This window comes from Carassius carassius, chromosome 28 (assembly GCF_963082965.1).
Source record: "Carassius carassius chromosome 28, fCarCar2.1, whole genome shotgun sequence".
Lineage (NCBI taxonomy): Eukaryota > Metazoa > Chordata > Actinopteri > Cypriniformes > Cyprinidae > Carassius > Carassius carassius.
In genome coordinates this window covers 14,114,132-14,133,411 of record NC_081782.1, presented here as the reverse complement: position 1 = coordinate 14,133,411, position 19,280 = coordinate 14,114,132, and the positions used below count along the sequence as shown (strand labels likewise).

At 36.1% G+C, this 19,280-nt stretch overlaps 2 protein-coding genes across 2 annotated transcripts in view; both read right to left on the bottom strand.

Annotated features, from left to right (window-relative positions):
* sik2b (salt-inducible kinase 2b) overlaps nt 1-9,065 on the bottom strand; it is a 44,623-nt gene extending 35,558 nt beyond the window's left edge. Inside the window, exons 1-3 of the mRNA XM_059514483.1 lie at nt 8,648-9,065; nt 5,981-6,097; nt 2,259-2,322 (exon numbers count right to left, since the gene is read on the bottom strand). Of these exons, the coding sequence (XP_059370466.1) occupies nt 2,259-2,322; nt 5,981-6,097; nt 8,648-8,785 (319 nt within the window). The 5' untranslated portion in view covers nt 8,786-9,065. The remainder of the gene's footprint in view (nt 1-2,258; nt 2,323-5,980; nt 6,098-8,647) is intronic.
* Nucleotides 9,066-10,427: 1,362 nt separating this feature from the next.
* Nucleotides 10,428-15,015, bottom strand: laynb (layilin b). The gene is made up of 7 exons (XM_059514481.1): nt 14,764-15,015; nt 13,938-14,226; nt 12,945-13,102; nt 12,756-12,803; nt 11,881-11,967; nt 11,653-11,755; nt 10,428-11,544 (listed from the first exon to the last, which is right to left on the bottom strand). Exons 1-7 carry the CDS (start codon nt 14,837-14,839, stop codon nt 11,238-11,240), a joined length of 1,068 nt encoding a protein of 355 aa, XP_059370464.1. The 5' UTR covers nt 14,840-15,015; the 3' UTR covers nt 10,428-11,237.
* Between the last annotated feature and the right edge of the window lie 4,265 nt (nt 15,016-19,280).

The following is a 19,280-nucleotide window of genomic DNA, read 5'->3' as shown; positions in this document are numbered from 1 at the left end:
TCACCCCATAGTACACTTGGGTGGGAAACACGTAATTTGGTTTGCCCCAGCCATGACATCACTCTTTACATCTCTTTCAAACCAGAGAGGCTGTTGTCACATCCAACACCAGGGTCATAGTGTCCACACAAATAAAACGCAACCGCAAGATTGTAAAAGAATCCCACTAAATGTCTGTTTTATTGTCTAGCAATAAAACACTTTACCAGTATGAGTGTGTTGATTGGTGGCTGGTCAAACAGAATATGCGTGACAAATATGTTTACAGAGAAAAACAACAGCCAATTATAGCCAATTCAGTTTTGGACCAATAGTATTTCACTGTGGGTGGGGCTACTCCATCTATAGGCTTTATATTACAGCATTTCACTTAAAATGCATTAAAACTGTGAACGCACATTAAAAACAAAAAATTACAAATTAAAAAAACTTGGCTCCCCAGGGTAGGAACAATTTCTTGGTAGCATATCACATTGCCGTGTACTGTGAAACAGACACAATGTTATGTAAGAATAATGTGTGATGATTATGTGAGTTTTCACAGGTGGTGCACAGCAGCTGCTGCTACAAAGTCAAAGAGATCAGTCACTGAAAGTGACTACTTTTACACCACTTTCACCTTCAAGAATCACAGACAAGTGATTTTTAAAGGGATAGTTCACCTAAAAGCGAAAATTCTGATTATTTACATCCATGTTGTTGCAAACCTTTATGACTCTTCTGTTTGAATATCTCACAAGAATATTATAACCGTAATACAAGTGAATTGCTACAGTGAAATCCTCATAAGTCATACAGTAGATTCATAGGAAAAAAAACAAATGGAAGAGTGAATAATGACCTAAATTTAAGTGCATTTGTCTCATTAAGTGATCATATGACTTTCAGGAGAACTGAATATAGCACATGTGTCAAATGGACTGTTATTGTGGGGCTTTTTGATGCTTTTTAAAGCATTAAAGGCTTAGTTCACCCAAAAATGAAAATTCAGAAAATTACTCACTCCCCTTTATGTCATTCCAAACCCATAAGACCTTCGTTCCTCTTTGGAACACAAATTAAGATATTTTTGATGAAATCCAAGAGCTTTCTGACCCTCCATCGACAGAAACAGAAATTAAATGTTTATGGCACAGAAAGGTAGTAAGGACATTTTTAAAACAGTCCATGTGTCACGATACTCTCATGAATAGAGTCAGAGACTGACCCGTAAGAGAAGAAATCATTGAATAAAGTCATTATTTTTGTTTTATTTACACACAAAAAGTATTCCCGTAGCTTCATAGCATTACGGTTGAACCACTGATGTCATTTTAACAATGTCCTTACCACCCGTTCTTGCCCTTAACTTTTCAGTTGCATTGCTGTCTATATAGGGTCAGAAAGCTCTCGGATTTCATCAAAAAGATCTCAATTTGTGTTCTGAAGATGAACAAAGGTCTTACAAATTTAGAACAACATGAAGGCGAGTAATTAATGAAATAACCCTTTAGTTTAAAACTTCAGTCCCCAATAACTCTAACTGAAACAGGTGACCAGTACTGGTACTCTATTAAAAAATTCTTCCTTTGTATTCAGTAACTCAGGCTTTGAATAAAGGGAGTAGGAAATAAATGATGATGGAATACATTTTTTGCATGAACTATTCCTTTAATTTTCTTTGACCTTCAGTTTTGCTCTTAGCTCCGAGCTTGTGTGTCAGACAGAACAGAACTCCAAAGCAACGGAAAGACAGACAGCTGAGCTGTCAGAATATGATCATCATCGCAGACACATTTGTTGCTTGTGACTATGATGGTTATTCACACAGACTGTGTTTGTCTCGCCTGAGCTAATTTCAGCCTGACCTTTGTCTCTATCATCTGAAACCAAGATGTTAGTCTGAATACACACTTTCTCTGTGTCAGTGATGTGGAATCAGGATAAACGTATAGTGAAATTGATAAGAGGTAGATCTGGCTGCCAGACAGCATAAGCAAAGCGTCATATCATTGTGAATCAACAACAAGAGCAAGAACAACAACATCCAAATATGGTAGTCAGCTTTTTGAAAAAAAAAAAAAAAAAAAGGCTTCAAAATTGTAGATTCTGTGAACTCATGTAAGAATTCAACGTTCATCCAATAATATATAGATGCGTATATATAAAGGCCCTGTGAGTATTATTGGTTGCTAGCTATTACAATACAAATGATTAATTATGGGACATATTTCATATCAGGTACCAAAATTAGCATCGCACCATAAGGTACCACTTACCAAAGATTTCCCCATTCTTGGCGTATTCTGTCACAAGGTACAGCATATTCTTGGTCTCCATGACCTGCGTGAGGATGAAAAAATAATGTGTTATGGTTAAAATCCTGTCTTTGATTATGTTCATAGATCTAAAATACACATGAACCACAAAGCTAGTGCAAAAAGTGGGTTGAGTGATAAAATGACTGCTACATTCAGCTGAAATCTGAAGTATCCCATTGAGTTCACAGTATTATAATGAAACACATGAATCAGAGTGGGATGCTGGTTTACTCGCAGGCTCGATTCACAATGTCATGTCAGAGCAAGCAATGCATGGGCGGACTCCAGAATTAGCAAAAAAGAAAACAAAAAAATTAATAGGCCTAAATGTAGTGAAGAGAAGCGGCATGTTATAATTCAGAAACATTCACAGTCCCACATAAACACTACCGTCGGCCATTTATACAGTCAGTTAGTTTTACTGATACATCGGCCTCATCTGTACAGAGAGGGTTTTGTGGAAATCAGCCTTATCTGGGCTCAACTTGTAAACTTTTTCCAGCTCTTGCCATTTAAAGGCATTACAGAGTTGACTAATAAAATCAGCAACTAGGCCAGAATATGAATCATCTTTTAAACTCCTAAACTAATTCTCCTTTCCAGAAACATGTTTTGATGGGAGCTGTGATCTCAGAGCTGTTCAGAACACAACGATCACAAAGCACTTCTTGTCCCAATCAGCTGCCAAATAAGCAAATAACTGGAAAAACTCAAATTAAAAATTGGACTATCAATCAATTAGAAATTACGTAATATGCCTATTCTAATACACTGCAAATAATTTATTGTAGAAACAATTGCTAGTCATTTTCTCAAACAATTACAAAAACGTAACACTTTGTGTACAAGTAACACATTGAATGAAACATCTGATGTAGAAAAACTAAAATAATTAATATTTTCTTGTAAAACATAGTCCAATAATATCGGTAATAAAAAAAAAAAAGATTAAAGTTTGTGTGTGTGCATGCAGTGTTACTTTTAAAAGTAATGCATTGCAATATTGTGTTAATTCATAAGTAACTAATTGTGCTATTTCTTTAATTTTTATGGAAAGTAATGCATTATGTAACCTTTGCATTACTTTTTCTTACCTGGGCTAGGCACACTTATTTGTTTTTTGATTACAAAAAACCCAAAAGTTAAATATTTGGCCCTTTCACACCAAAAGTGAAATTAATAAAATAAACGAAGTGCCTCTGCAATTTACTCCTAATATCTCTTAAAATGGGACAGAAGAGGTGCCGGTGAATAAATAACCAAGTAACTTTCGTTATTTATTTAAAAAAGTTTATACATTTTAAAAACCTAGATATTTAGTTGTTACTTTAAAGGTAATGCGTTGCTTTACCAGTTACTTTAAAAGTAATCTGATTATGTAACTCGTCGCATTACATTACCACAACACCGTATGTATATGTAAGATTTTATACACATTGGTGGCCAAAATTATTAGAACATTAGTATTTTTACCAACTAAAAAAATGTTTTTAAGTCTTCTATCTTTTGCTGTAGCCTGTCAGTAGCAGGAATCAGTTTACATTTCCAAACAATCATTTTGCCATTAACGGTTATAATCCAGTGAGATTTTTGTTTGCACAAGGAGTCTGACAGCAGCCAGTGCTCCACACAGAGATCTGATCTCACCATCATCAGTCTGTCTGGAATGACATGAAGAAACAGAACAAACTGAGACAGACTCAATCCAGAAGAACTGTGGCAACCTCTCTGAGATATATAGTGCTTTTACATTCATTTTATATAGTGTTTTTTTTTTTTAATATATATTAAATATATTAATATATTCATGCTTTATAAAGAATTTGATTATGAATATAATGAGCTTGAAATGCATGTGTGCTGCATGTGTGCTGCATATGCACGTGATCAAATCTGATATGACCAAAGAAAAAGCTGACATGTAATGCTGGTGATGTATGACGTGTGACTAGAGGCAGATCACCACAGTAATTATGGACCTGCTGCATTACGTTTACATGAGGGTGTGTGTGCGGAGCAGCTGCTTGGTGTTAGGACCCTGAGCCGTGGCAGATGGGGCAGAGGGAAACCGGGGGTTAGAGGGATGAGATGACAAGGCCTGCAGAGCTGCACTCGGTTTATGAGCCTGAAAGGAAATTACTAATTGACCCATGCAGTTTGAATGGAGTAACCATTGGAAATAATGATACACTACGATTCCACGGCAAGGGCTTGGACTGGTGCCACTACGTTGTATAATAAGGAAGCGCTATTCCCATTCCCGAAAACCAAAGTAACCTAAAGTCTTACATAATACTGCAGTGAAGTCACACTGGGGGAGAAGTTATCTCATCTTCTAAGTGTTTGTGTGACTTTGACTCCAAAGTGTGAATGATCTCTAGATCAAGAATTTTCTAGCTGGACAACTTTAATGTGTTCATGTAAAAGTTTACTGTAAAAAAACAGTTAGCTATTACCTTGGCTTAATGGCTGGTAACATGGTGAAAACTGCATGGTGTATCATATATTATTTACTATGAATATTAAATTGTTGATATGGACATTGACACTATATTTGCTATTACTATTGTTTTTTTTTTTTGTAAAAGACCCAACCTTACAGTCTTATGTATCATTTACATAATAGTTACCATTGAGTGAAAACGCTACAAAAAAGCCACATCTGTATATGACTTGGGCTGTTTGCATGTTCTGCCACTGGAATTATTTAATAATCGACTTCTTTGTTTGTCTTGCCTCTTGCTGTTTTTTCAGCATCCTACGCTATGAGTGTCTGTTTCATTCCATTTTGTTTGGTGTGTATTAATGCAAGAACAAGTCCTGGGTCCACACTCCCACACACAGACATCTCAACCCATCTTTCCACTGTTGCCTTGTCCTAATACCCACACTTGTGGTCTTGGCCATTTGAAAGCTCGCGCAAATGACAGGAAATAAGTATGCAAGACTGTCCCAGATCTTAAAAACGCCAAAGCGCAGTGCCTTTAACGCACACTAAATCCCCCCTATCTTGAATACCACTACGGAGTGCTATTCGAGGCTTAGTGTATCCCATCATGCATCATGTTCTAGAATAAATCATGAGATTTTTGCCGAGATATCTCAAGAGGTCATGAAAACTTTTCCAGTGTAAGTTAAATATTAATATAATAATTAGATATTATTATAATTTGGTAGAAAAATAAAGTGTTGTGCGTTTTATTGGTGCAAAGAGGAGTAGTGGTGACATTTATTTTGTACATTATTTGCAACTGATTCTTATCATGTTACAGGCTAGGATACTAAACAGACCTTTAGAAGTTGATTTTAAATGTAAATGTAAATTTATAAAACATTATAAGTGCGTCCCATCAGGTAATGAAAAGTTCTAGACACACTTGTGGTCTTCATCCTCACTTGAACACTTCCAAATACAGGAAATATGCCATGTAACTCCTCAAGTGGTCAAGTACCAAGTCAATTATAAGATTATAAAAAAGCTACTTTTGTGTTATTTATTAATTAATTAGCCAAAACTTAAAATCAGTTATTGTACCAGCCACAACAAGCTGTAGAAATTCCACACTGGTACATCCCTCATAAAACCTTACTATTTTTTTTTTTTTATAGTTTTTTTTTTTTTCATTTAGACATTTAGCAGATGCTTTTATCCAAATTGACTTAAAAGCGAGAAGCATTACCTGGTACAGTTTAATAATGTGCGGATGGTCCAGCATTTTCATGATTTGTACTTCACGATAGACCTTCTCCAGGTTCACAGCATCCAGCTGGGTCTTGTCGATGATCTTTATAGCCACCTGTTGAACCAAAGGCACAGAGACACACTTTCATTGGCACGGAGCCTAATGCGTCGAGCTACTCTGTGAAATTCATTAGTCTTGTTACTGTCTGCAGTGCAGGTCGATCCAGTCTTCACAAGCCCAAGCGCAGATCAAAGGCAAAATACACGTGAGCAAAGCTAATACGCACCTGAGTGTCTGGTTAACGGCTTACTAAAGTAGGATAATGATCCAAATTATCTTATTTTCCCATAGGATTTTCAACATTTGCCAGACAAATGGGAGAAGAACAGGAGTAATTTATCATTTCAAAACCACTCATACCTTAATCCCCATTTTGACTGTATAATAATCATCTTCAGGTAAGTACACAGAAGCGGAAAAAAACAGAACAAATCCCACAGTTAAGACTTTGACCTGTGTTTTATATCATTAGGGATATAAAACATTTATGTTATGAATATTTACAACACTTTGGTCCTTCAGTTTACTTCCTACTGTTAGTATAAGGAATCTTCAATGTATAAAGACATCTTGAAAAAAATATCAGTCAATCTTGATGTACATTAAACCACAAATATTTTTAAATGCCAAATTAAGGCTGAACAATAAGAATTTTTTTTTGCTGGTCAAGTCAGGTTGGATTTTTACCCTGTCAACATTTTCACCAGCCCTACCAAAATTTATATTTTTTTCCAACACTGTTGTATTAAAAATAATAATAATAATAATAAACCTAATAATAATGTTCTGAAAAATAAACTTGTGGGACCAGAGAAAATATTGGTAAGGACTACAAGAATTCAGGGCTAGAAGAAAAATTACATAATATAATGAAAAAAAGCACAAATTGCATACACACACACACACACACACACGTGTGTATATATATTTTATAATTGTAACTGATGCTTTAAAGGTTTGTTCTCCAGCAATTTCAACAAAACATCATTTGTTTGCCAAGCAGCATCTAGTTGAAATCAGTAGATTTTATAACAATCTTTTTTTTCACATGAATCCAAATGTTTACATTTGAAAGGCATTAAAACATTTGCATGATAAATGCGATCAATGCAAGAAAGACATAATGTACTTGACAAGTGACAGTTCTGTTTATTGGACTGAAACTGTCTCACACTGACCCCAGGCCAGCCTGGCTGTAACTGACTGAAAACATTAGAGCACGTCGCTATGAATCAGCTGTCATATGTGAATGTGGATAGTCATTCTCATTGGAAGTAACAGTGATCCAACTGTCCGTTGAAGCCATGAACAATGCAGGCGATACACAAAGCAGAAGACACATGCTACCACAGCATGTGTATTCTTAAGATAGCTCCAAGGAAGAACAGAGAAATCATAAAACACAAGAGACTGATGGGACGCTGAGACAGTGTCATCCCCAAAGATATGAAGCCGCCTCGAGGCAGCCATTGCAGAGATGTATCAACCGTCTACAACATAATCCTGTTAAATAGCATAATTCCACACAGTGCTCCAATGCTAAATTCTACATCTGCAGACAGTCTTAAAAAACACAGCTCTCTGGCCAAGCGTAAATTACAGCTCACACGTACTGTTATAACACCCTGAACCAAAACTTTACTGCAAAGCAACACAATGTCACTAAGTTCAATAGCTTAGATTTTTAGAAATCATTTAATGCAGACCGCGCTCGCAAAGCACAAACATTTTAGAGTGTAACTATATTTTTTAATTATTTATGACATTTTCTGTGACCACGGTAACCTTGTATCATGCAAACAGAGCTCTGCAGGGGATTTTTTTTTGCAAGGAATGCAAGACAATCATCAGCTCAGGTTTAGGGATGAGATGACATCCATTATCACAAAATCACCCTTTGCTTATGCAACCACTGCAAAAATGCACAACAGCATGGCCCACATTTAAAGGGCACTAAACCAGCATGATTTCTTGCTATTATACACAGCCTTTGTCTTTCTTTGACAACTAGTTTTGGACACCCTGCCCTTTTGAAATACTCTGCATATTTCAATTGAGGCGTTGGGCTGCTGGACGTGGCTTTGCTGCTCAAAGGCTTCAGCTAATTGTAGTCAACACACTTCGGACCAGGGTCTGAACGAATGGTTATAAACATAAAAACTATTAAAAAAGTAAACATGATTCAGAACATGAAAAAAAAATAAAAATAAAAATAAAACTGAAGCAACACAAATGCCTACATATATCTGGATATTGGCTTGATGGTTTTATTTTACAAAAAAATTTTTTTTTTAATTAAACATGTAAGTATTTTGCATTTTGATCAACAAATATTCAAAACACAAAAAAATCAGCCATGATTAGAAGTTATAAAACGGTCCTAAAAATCAAATCCACACCGCTTCAGACAAACAGGTTGTTTGTTACCCAAAGATACTAAGTTCTCACATAACTATTATCAACAATAGTATGATACAATCAAGCCAGTGCGAGTACAGCTGTAACTTGCTATATCGTAGTTTTTCTGTTCGATGCACAAAGGGGTAGTTGGTTAGTTATTTATTTAGTTATAGGGATGAGCAGCAGATATATTATCAAACTCACCTCTGTCTTGGTTATACGGTGTCTTGCTAGTTTCACAACAGCGAAATTGCCCTTTCCAAGAGTCCGCTCGATATCGTAGAAGCCCACTCGGACGGGACCCCTGAGCACTGGCTTTTGGTGACAGTCAGCCATGACCATGCTGTTAGTGAAACACTAGGGTTTGGGGTGAGAAGACAGAGACCTGCCACTTGAGCCTCAAGATAACGAGGTCAGCAGAGGCTAAAACGTGTCGAAATGCCAGCGTGCCGGCCAGGGTGCTCGCTCAAACTCAGCAGGAGAAGCAGGGGAGCGTTTAGGAACGCGGCGATGTGTCACGCCACCTCCTTCAATACAATAGAGCGCTAATATTTCAGCTGTGTTTGCGAGAGTACACGAGTTGACTTGCAGGAGGCATCAGGTTCTCTGGTTGACGTGCATTGACGTCAGAGCCTATGGGGGTATTTGCACAGGGGGCGGGGCTTCGAGGCGCTTCCACAAGAGAGTGCCAATTCGTTTCCAAGGCGACTAGAGCCACCTCTTACGTCAGCGGCCGGAGCGTCGCTGTGTTTTCTCGAGCGCTGGCTGTGAAAGTCTGTGATAAAGTCTCTCGTGCTTCAGTCGAGGAATGAGAGCCGACGGGGACGTGCTCGCTTTTTGAAGGCGGTACGCTGTGTTTTCCCGGCTTTACAGTCTCTTCAAATCAAAAATATCTTAAGTTCTGGGGTTTTCAGTGTTTTAGATTTCATGGAGCTTCCAAACATTACGTTCTTCGAACGCGGAAACATTTTTAGTTTTCTGCGTAAAGAACCCATGTATACTGTGAAAAAATATTATTTGGAAAATATTTAGTTTCTGATAAGTTACATTATTACAGTACTGTACTGTTAGATGCATTCATATACAGTCACAACAAAAAACATTCACACACTAGGTATCCTATTTGATATTTTTTACTAGTTTGTGCATATTGACACTATATTTATGTAAGTTTAACTTAATTCTTGTCATATTACAATTTTCTAAACTATAGTGAATAAACTGTGATAATTTCAGAACTGTTCAAGGTGTCTAAATAAATTTTTAAATTTTTCTTTATTTAAAATTTAATGTATTATTTTTTTCTCTAAACACTTCCACATCTAATCACGTTCCACTAATCACATTTTGACATCTAGGCCACTAAGACCAGTGTTTGCATCCATATAGACATAAAAGCGGGTGTGGCACTTATTTGTTCAGTTACATAATCATAATCATATAAAGCAGAATTTTGGTACAAACATTAAATGTGTGCCTTTGAAGAATCAACTGAGGGAGAGCGTATTGTGCAGTCCTCAACAGTTTAAACAACAGTTCAACAACAAGTCATTCATATCAAGAGTATGTAAGCGTAGAAACGCATTACAGACGGTGCATGATTTGTATTGGAAAATGAAATTTAAACACCTCCATGACATAAGTGCAACAAATATGTCCTCAAAGCTGCACGTAATTCCGTTTAAGGTGGCCTATCATATGGCGACACCTGACGGTCACGTGCTGCACTGCAGTCACTCAGGCCTAATAAAACAGCTGTGATGACGTCAGGGAACTCAGCCGAATAATGATGCATTTCCAAAGAATCGCGTTTAGCTCAAAATATTTGTAATAAATTGACACTGACGCAGTCACTAAAAGGGAACAAAATGTGAAATAACAGAATGGATTGGAAAATGAGTCATCTGAACCCGATGTGAAGACACAAGCATGCAGCAGTGTCATTTGACGATGAGATATTCTCAGCATGACAAAAGCCACTGAATGAGATTTCAAAAACGTTTATTCAAATCAGTATTATCAAGTACAATTAAATAAAAGCATGTGTTAGAGTTACATTGTGTCAAGGTCCGGCCACTCCCAAGACTTTTGCAGTCAAGTTCTTACCAATTAGTTAATATATAACCATTACTAGTAAAAAATCACTGTTCCAGGCCTTATTATAAATTTCCAAGACATTTCCAGGTTGTCCAGGAGTGTGCGGACAATGCTGATTAAACAAAAATACATTAATTAAAAGCTATTCTGTGCTTAAGAATGATAAAAGGATATTATTATTATTATAAGGATAGACAAAATATCATTTACAATCTAAATACAACAAAAATATTTATCTTTCTGCTCATAATTTGATACCCCAAAGCAAAATACATTCAATGTGTTACAATGTTTTATACGTATAAATCCTTTAATTCTGTTTTTACACAAAAGAGCTTACAAAGCAACTACCATTCATTAAAAACCAGTAGGTATCCTTTAGAGAGGCCACTCTCAGAGACACAGAAGGATGTTGTTGAGATGGACTGAGAGGTCAGCGCACTGTTTTGTTAATGTCCAAATTGAAGGTCCCATGCCAGGATGCCAGCTTCCACAGCGGAAGCTCTCACAAGCCGATGACACCTTTATGCTTCTCTGTATAGTCAGTTATGGGAATCTGTACACCCCATGCATTAGACCCCCACTGGCCCCCGCACTGGGTCACATGGTGCACATCAAAGAGCAGACATGGTGGGAGCGCCAGTCACACTAGTGGGCGAGACTTTTCCAGTAATAAGTATACACACTGTGTAGGCTTTTAGTATCCATAGATGTCATTGTCCACCCATCCGGCCTCTACCACCGAGGAGCTCCGGCAGGTCTCGTAGATGTCATTTGTGACAAAACCGCACTGCGTGGGGCGGCTCGGGACGTTCTCGTAGTCCTCAAACTGACTGATTGTGGACGTCACACTAAATGTTCTGTTAATTTCAGAGCTCATGTACTCCAGATGATCTCCAGAGTGGTTGGATTTATTGTTGTGTTTATAATCATTTTGACTTTTCAGAGCTACTGGACGCACCCACTGTCCTGGCACAGCATAGATTTCATTCTGCTCTTTCCTCCTGCAAAGACAAAGCCAGAGAGTATTGTATGGCAGGCTGACAGACAAAATAGTTCACAGAGAATACCAAATTAAGAAATGATAAAAATGTTTGCAGTGCTTTACACACCTCCTCGACATGACTCTGAAACTGAAAACCCCTGACACCACCAATATCAACAGCAGCATTACAGGCAGAGTGGCGAGGAGGATGTAGTAAATATTAGTGTCATCTGAAATAGAAATTGAGACAAAGTCCATAATTACTAAAAAAAAACAATTATGTCCAGAAGATAATCACGCATATACAAATAGATGGATAGATTCAACCAATATTCAATTCTAAAAAAAAAAATACCTGATGACTCAGAGAGTTCAGTTTTTATCCTGTCATTGTCCACTGTAATGGCCAGCTGCTTTGGCACCAGAGTCAGCTCATCAGTACCTAAAAACAAGAATTGCTGTGAATGATGAATAATCATTTATGGTGTTTGGCCTTGATGATTGACCTATTATGGGTTTTTGAGCTGGACTACTGTGAGCAAAAGTATAATTCCACTTCCACCACTAGAGGACATCATGAGCATTATTATTTGTCTTTCTAAACTAATAAATCAACCCAAAATTAAAATTCTGTCCTTATTTACACATCCTCTTGTCCTTTTAAACCTATATACTTTTATTTCCTCCTTGGAGCACCTAAGAATTTTAGCAGAATGATATTGTTTTTCCATATAATTACATTAATTAATTTTTAATTTTAACATTTCTATTTAGCTTTAGTTTTACAGTATATCCGTTTTATTTTTAGTCAGTTTAAGTACTTCAATTTATTTATCTGATTTTACAGAGGCAGCATTTCTAATTGTTCTTTAAGTTTTCCATCTAATATTTATTCTATTTCATCTTTATTTCAATTACTAAAAAGCATTTTAAATAGTTTTAGTTAATGATAATAACACTGGTCAATTATAAGATAATTTACACTTTTTGGGGAACTATCCATTTAATCTTCCATTTATGTGGGCTATAATTTTGTTTAATCTGTAATTAAAGATACTATAAAAATGGCAGTTAATTACTATAAAAAAACTAATATCTCACTATAATTTAGACAAGACACTCTCATGTTAATATACTATATATTATTAAGTAAAACATAACATTACTAGTACCATTATTGGGTCAGAAAAAAAGTAGCAAACGCAACAGATAAAGTTGAAGGACTTGTACCTGTGAGTGTAGTGATATTTCCTGCTGGAGTGGGGACAGGATGCTTCTCTAAACACATACAGGAGGCGGCACAGTTTACATTTGAAGTCCTCTTACATAATATGTTTACACTAAAGATGCTTGTCTCAGATTTGTTGCCTATCAAATATCTAAATGTGACAGCTAAGATTTACATAAGCAAACGCCTACCGTCTGAGTACTTGCAGATGAAATTATTCTTGGAATTGCAGTTGTAGTCTGTCCACTTGAACAGGTTGTGCTCCTTCTGGCCAGCAGAAGATGAGGGCCTGTAGAATAACGCCACACACTGATCAAGGCCACACGAGGGCTCTGTCACCAGCCAGTTCCTGGAAGCACAACAGACTCACTGAAAATTCTGTATCACATTTACTACTAAGGTGATAGTTCACCAAAAAATACAATTCTGTCATTATTTACTTACCTTCATGATTCAGAAGTCTTAGAATATAGAATACATTAATTAAGAAAAGAATACTATTTATATACTATTCTAGTATTTACAGTAGTTATTTTTTTTATTTACAATTAGCTTTTATTTTTAAATTGTCAGCTTGCATTTTCATTATAGTTTAAGTTTTAGTAATTATGTTGTGCTTTTGTCATTTTTTAAATAGTTCTATTCTATACATTCACATTTTAGTATTTTGCTTTCAGTGAAAGAACAGATCACCAAAAATGACAATTCTGTCATCATTTACTCACCATAATGATTAAAAGACAGAATACATTAATAGAATACAGAATTATATTCATATACTATTACAGTATTTATTTTGTCAAATAGCTTTTATTTTTACATTTACAGCTTTCATTTTAAGTTTTAGCAATTTTTGTGTTTTTCATTTACTTGCCAATGTGACATTTCTAATTTATATATATATATATATATATATATATATATATATATATATATATATATATATATAGCCTATATTTTATTTTATTTCAGCTTTATTACAATTACCAAAAACTATTTTGGTAGTATGGAGTTTTATCAATTAACAATAGCAACAGCACTGGCATGCAGACCACTTTTATGAAGTTTTTGAGGCCGTTTTGTAAAGAAAAGGAGCATGAGGAAATGATGGAAGAATTGTAATTTTCATTCAATCAGTTGTCAGAATATTTCAGGATGTTATTACTGCGAATATCATACTGTACCTGAACTTGGCCTGACTGTAATCCAACCAGTAATACTGTGATGAACAATCAGCATTATATTGAGGGCTTCTTCGTAGCCCAATCCAGAAGTCTCCATCAGAAGCCCTGAACTCCTGAACAAATCTCTCCACCAGACGCTGCTCATTCTCAGTCTCAATGCTGAGCAGCTCTCCATCTTCCTCCCTGCATTTCTGTCTGGCTGCCTCAAAGCTTGCTCTGAGCCCGATGTCCTGGAAGCTTGTGATCTTATAGCAGGGCTTCTCTGTCCCTCTCCGGCATATCCTGTGATCTGCAAACCACATCACCAAAAAGCACTGAAGTTAGTGTTGAACCTAAAGTACTATTATGGAAATATTGTAAGAACCGTTACAGGAAAGTTGGCACAGGGACATATACGAGCAAACAGAGGAAGAAACCAGCAGAACTTTCACAAACTATCAGGCGGAAAATCCTCTCAAGCAAAGTCATGTGTGCGACAGCCAGAAGCCATATCCTCCCTGACTAAAAAACAAAACAAAACAGCTGTGACCTAAAAATAAAACCCAAAAACTGTACATAAACACAGCGCTGTACATAAAGAGAACTCTGTGGTTAAACGTTTGTTGCATCACCAGACGCGTATATTCGTTAATGGTTCTGCAACACAAAGGCTTCAGAAATCTTTATTTTAAAAGACTGCACAGTCTCTTACCCGAAGCTATCGTATTATTTGACTATTACTGTTAAATATTGTGCATTTAAGAAGCATACAAAATCTAACGGAGTAAGATCATTTGAATATCACCGTGTATGAACCGACATTTTTCATATATAAGCACAAACTCACCACCGAACGCGCTTGATGTGCAGCAGGGATGGAAACAAACTGCCAAAACAGCTGCGATCAGTTTCATGAACTCCATCTCTACATAGTTTCAATGGGTGTGCGATTGCCACGACACGACTGTTTCTAGATCCTAGCAAACCGTCCCGCTGTCAGAAGAAACAAACGCAGGCAAGTTTTCGCTCTGGCTCAAGAAAGGCTCCTCGAGTCTCCGAGTGAAAGCGCCTGCTAAAGCAGAAAGTGGTGGCTCCCACTCATTACGTGTGAGTTTTAAAAGTGTTCCGAGGTACTTTTCCAGCAATGCATTTTTTTATACTTGTTTGCAATGTTAAATAAACATAAATTAGACATAAATTAGTTATTACATTTACTAATTTAACTAGGCTAATTAGTAAATTAGTATACATAACAAATCTATAAAAGATTATATAAATGCATTTATGTGTGTTTACTTATTTTTTTTACATATAACTTTGGAAACCAGTGTGCGATTTTCATTTAAAGGAATAGTTAACCCAGAAAAATAAATTTGCTATACAGTTTACTAACCCTCAGGCCATCCAAAATGAGTTGGGTTTCTTTATTGGAATGGGTTTGGAGAAATTTAGCATATCATTTGCTCACCAATGGATTCTCTGCAGTGAATGGGTGCCGTCAGAATGAGAGTCCAAACATCTGATAAAAACATCACAATAATCCACAAGTAATCCACAGGACTCCAGTATATCAATTCATGTCTTGTTGTGAAGTGAAAAGCTGCATGTTTGAATAATAATAATAATAATAATAATAAATAACTTTTAAAATGAGCTTTAAACTATAGTTTATCTTCAGAATACTATAAAGGAGTCTATAATCCAGAATAACACTTTCTCCAGTGGGAAAAGTCCATTCCCTGTTGTCCTCTCACCTCACCTCCACCTTGGACTTGATCTGTGCATATTTCTCTCCTGATGCAGACAAAATGACTCTTTTACTATATTTTGAATAGAGGATCTTTTTTTTTAAGCTGGAAGCAAAGGTTTTACATAAAAAGCCTTAATGATGGATGTTTATTACAAACAAGCAGCTTTTCACTTCACACGTTATTAATTCATGGACTTTATTTGGGTAAATTACTTGTGAATTATTGTAATGTTTTTGTTTGGACTCTCATTCTGATGGCACCTATTCACTGCAGAGGTGTGATGCTAAATTTCTTCAATCTGTTCAGATGAAGAAAGCCTGAGGGTGAGTACATTTTCAGCGAACTTTTATTTTTGGGTGAACTATTATATTGTTAAATAATCTTTAAATCGTGAATTTGTTGTTTTATTTTGTAGAGCTTTGACGTTTGTATGTTAAATATGTTGCAATCATGCACATAATTTTTTAGCAAAGTTTTGTGCTTTTCCTGTATCACTAACACATTACTGTAAGCATCAAAAACTGTGTGATCACTGTGGTGTACAGTTAATATAAAATCTCTTCAGAGAAATGTAATGCAAAGGGACCAATTTTGTTTGGCTCACTAGCAAACTGGCAGAGGAAATAAGATTACTTTTTATGAGGTTGACTGGTCTGTGCAAGTCAAAGGAGCTCAGTCACTGCTGTTGACCCTGCCAGCTCACAGCCAGACACACACTATCCTCACAAATAGGAAGCCAGTCAGGAAAGGAAGCACACAGTTTTTCAACAGCCTGTTTCCTCTTCATCTTTGTGGTTTGTTTTTTGTCCTTTTTTATTTCCAGACATTTTACCCATGACCCGACAAAGAAAATAAATTCATTAAACAGCTTAAGCTGGGAAATATAAACTATTAAAACCTTGCTGGTGTTCTTGACACTTACAAGAGGCCCAATTTAAACATGGGTTACATTCTTGGAAGAGTCAACCACCTACTGTGTTACTGTATGATCACATATGCAGTGAAATCTTTGTAAGGTATAATGAACAGATCCAGCAGATTTCATGAGGTTTTGGAGAAATAAGGGTGAGGCCATCAGGCCAGTGGCATTGCATGTGTAGTTTGTTTGTGCTGATCTCTGGCGGGCTGCCCAGACTCATTGCCCCTCCTCACTGCATGCAGTCTGTCATGTCCCTTTTATTAGGAACAAGTCACTTCTTTTGAGAACCACTGTATTGAAACCTTTTGAAAAACAGCACAATTGCGAGGGGTTTTTCATTGTTCTATTTACATCATTACATATGTATTTACATTTACATTGTTCTATTAACAGCTTTTACATTAATATTCCGTAACTTATATTTTAGACTTACATTTCATGTTAGTTAAAGGGGAACCTCCGAACGAAAGCAATACAAACACCGTGTTCAAGGCCCAGAAATGACATAAATAAAATAATCAATGTGACATCAGTGGTTCCACCGTAATTTAGGAAGCTATGAGAAAACATTTTGTGCCCAAAAAAACCCACAAAATAACAACTTTATTTAAAAATGTCACACGTGTTGTGGAACTGTCCTGAAAGTGTGTTGAAGACTGACATGACAGAGAAGAAATTAACCACTATTTCATCAAAAATATCTTAATTTGTGTTCCAATGGTTAGAACATTATTAGGGTGAGTATCTAATGACAGCATTAACATTTTTGAGTGAACTATTCTTAACTACTCCTATTTTTTCTCGGCCACGGCAGAATCGCAGCATGTCTTCAAGCAACATACTTTTCGTTTTGTACCTAATTTAAATTATTTATTTATTTATTTTTATTAATTGTTTGAGTGAATGATTCAATGACTCACGGATTACCAGAGGCTAATACCACTCTTTCTGTCATAGAGAGATATTAGAAAAATAGTAAGTATACTAGAATGCTATTCCAGAATCAGTGTTTTTGAATGAACCGACTGAATGAAGGATTCAGTGACTTGTTTATAAAGTCTTGTCACAACAGTGTAACCCATATGTAAGCACACTTGAAAAATTTCAAATTTGGGGACCAGAACTAGTTTTTGTGTATGCTGAATATAAAAATGACTATTTTCAGAGAATGCCTTCTTTGCATTTTCGACGTTGGCCTTATTTTACATAATCTACAGTAAAATGCAACTTGTACAATTTGTTTAGGTATGTTCAGCTTGTGTCACCTCGTGTGGTTGCTGCTGCATGCATATTTATTACACATGCATATAGAATGGACATTAAAGTTTATCTCACCAAATGCAATGCATTTTCTATAACCTGGAAGCAGCAGCCAGATATGAGTAATTAACATACCTACAAACTAACTCTTATAATAACTAAGAGAGGAGTTTGAGAAGAAATCAGATCTTTGCTCCCTAACAGGTCTAGAGGCCGAATGGTATTAATATAGGACGGACAGAACAAAAATGTATTATTATTATTATTATTATGAAGATGGCTGACGATGTCTTTGCTAATTTGCTGGCAAAAATATTGGTGTTGCTATGTTTTGTTTGGTTTTTTGAACCAGCAGGTGGTAGTATAGTACTAGTACTATTTGTTCTGAAGATGCTCAATCGTTCCTATCCTTTATTCAGATCTTAGATACTCTAATGCTGTAACAGTTGTCTTCCTTTCAAAAGCTTTCCTCGATTTTTTTTCCAGTTGTAAAATTTGCAAGCATTGTATTGTACAGATTTCTGACATAGCATTAGGCCATCAATCATAAAGGAGTCATGAATTATGATTTGAGTAAACATTGCAATGGTTTTCCCACACTGTGTGTAAATTCCCAGTATATCTTTTTACAGAAATGAAGAGGAATATTAAATTAGGATGCACTTTCTCTTTATGTGTTTCTTTCTGTTCTCTTGTTACTGTGTTTTCGGTCTGGCTAAAATATCCTGCAGTTAAAGGATGAAATCAGAAATTGTTGTAAATCCTTATTAGGGATGTTTCCCTATACATTTATGAATTATGGCTTATAAATTACAGAACATAACCACAGTATAGATTCTGTCAATTCTGTCCTTATCTGACTGTGCATGTTGTTTGACTTCTTGAAAAAGTATGATTCTCTTATGGAAAACAGAAAATCATCAAGGTGTGACGCATCCAAGGCAAGCATAATATGTGAAACATGTTCTCACACTGAGGGGCTTTTTGGCATAAACAGGTGTATGTGCTTCATTCAAAGTTCTTTGTCAGATATCACCATCACTCAGTCAGAAGTGACCCTTTAGCCTTTAGCAGGGGTGTCTTGATCTAGCAGCTCTCAGAACACAATAGATGATGCTCGCATGCGAGCCAGATGGACAAAGGCTATTTTCAGTGCTCTGTGTTTCATGCCTTGTGGCAGATTATCACATTTCTCGTATTCATAATGTTCTATTTCCAGGAGATGATGCAACATTTTATGTTTCAAATGATTTATACACAATAGACTCTTAATTTACATTCTAAGGCTTTGCCATTTAATACTGTGACAAAAAATAAAAGCGTTCTCAATTGGGCAAAAATAGACAAATCAAGATTCTGGACAGTTGTTTCAGTTGGTTAACACATAGACAACAAGTTTAAAGATATATGTTTCATGTAATTTACAGCAATATA

Excerpts from the sequence above, each read along its gene's own strand:
- laynb (XM_059514481.1), bottom strand. The coding sequence starts at position 14,839 with ATGGAGTTCATGAAACTGATCGCAGCTGTTTTGGCAGTTTGTTTCCAT. Across the intron at positions 11,968-12,755 it reads AAATATCACTACACTCACAG|GTACTGATGAGCTGACTCTG; the intron begins GTACAAGTCCTT and ends TCTTGTTTTTAG. Across the intron at positions 11,545-11,652 it reads TTCAGAGTCATGTCGAGGAG|GAGGAAAGAGCAGAATGAAA; the intron begins GTGTGTAAAGCA and ends TTGTCTTTGCAG.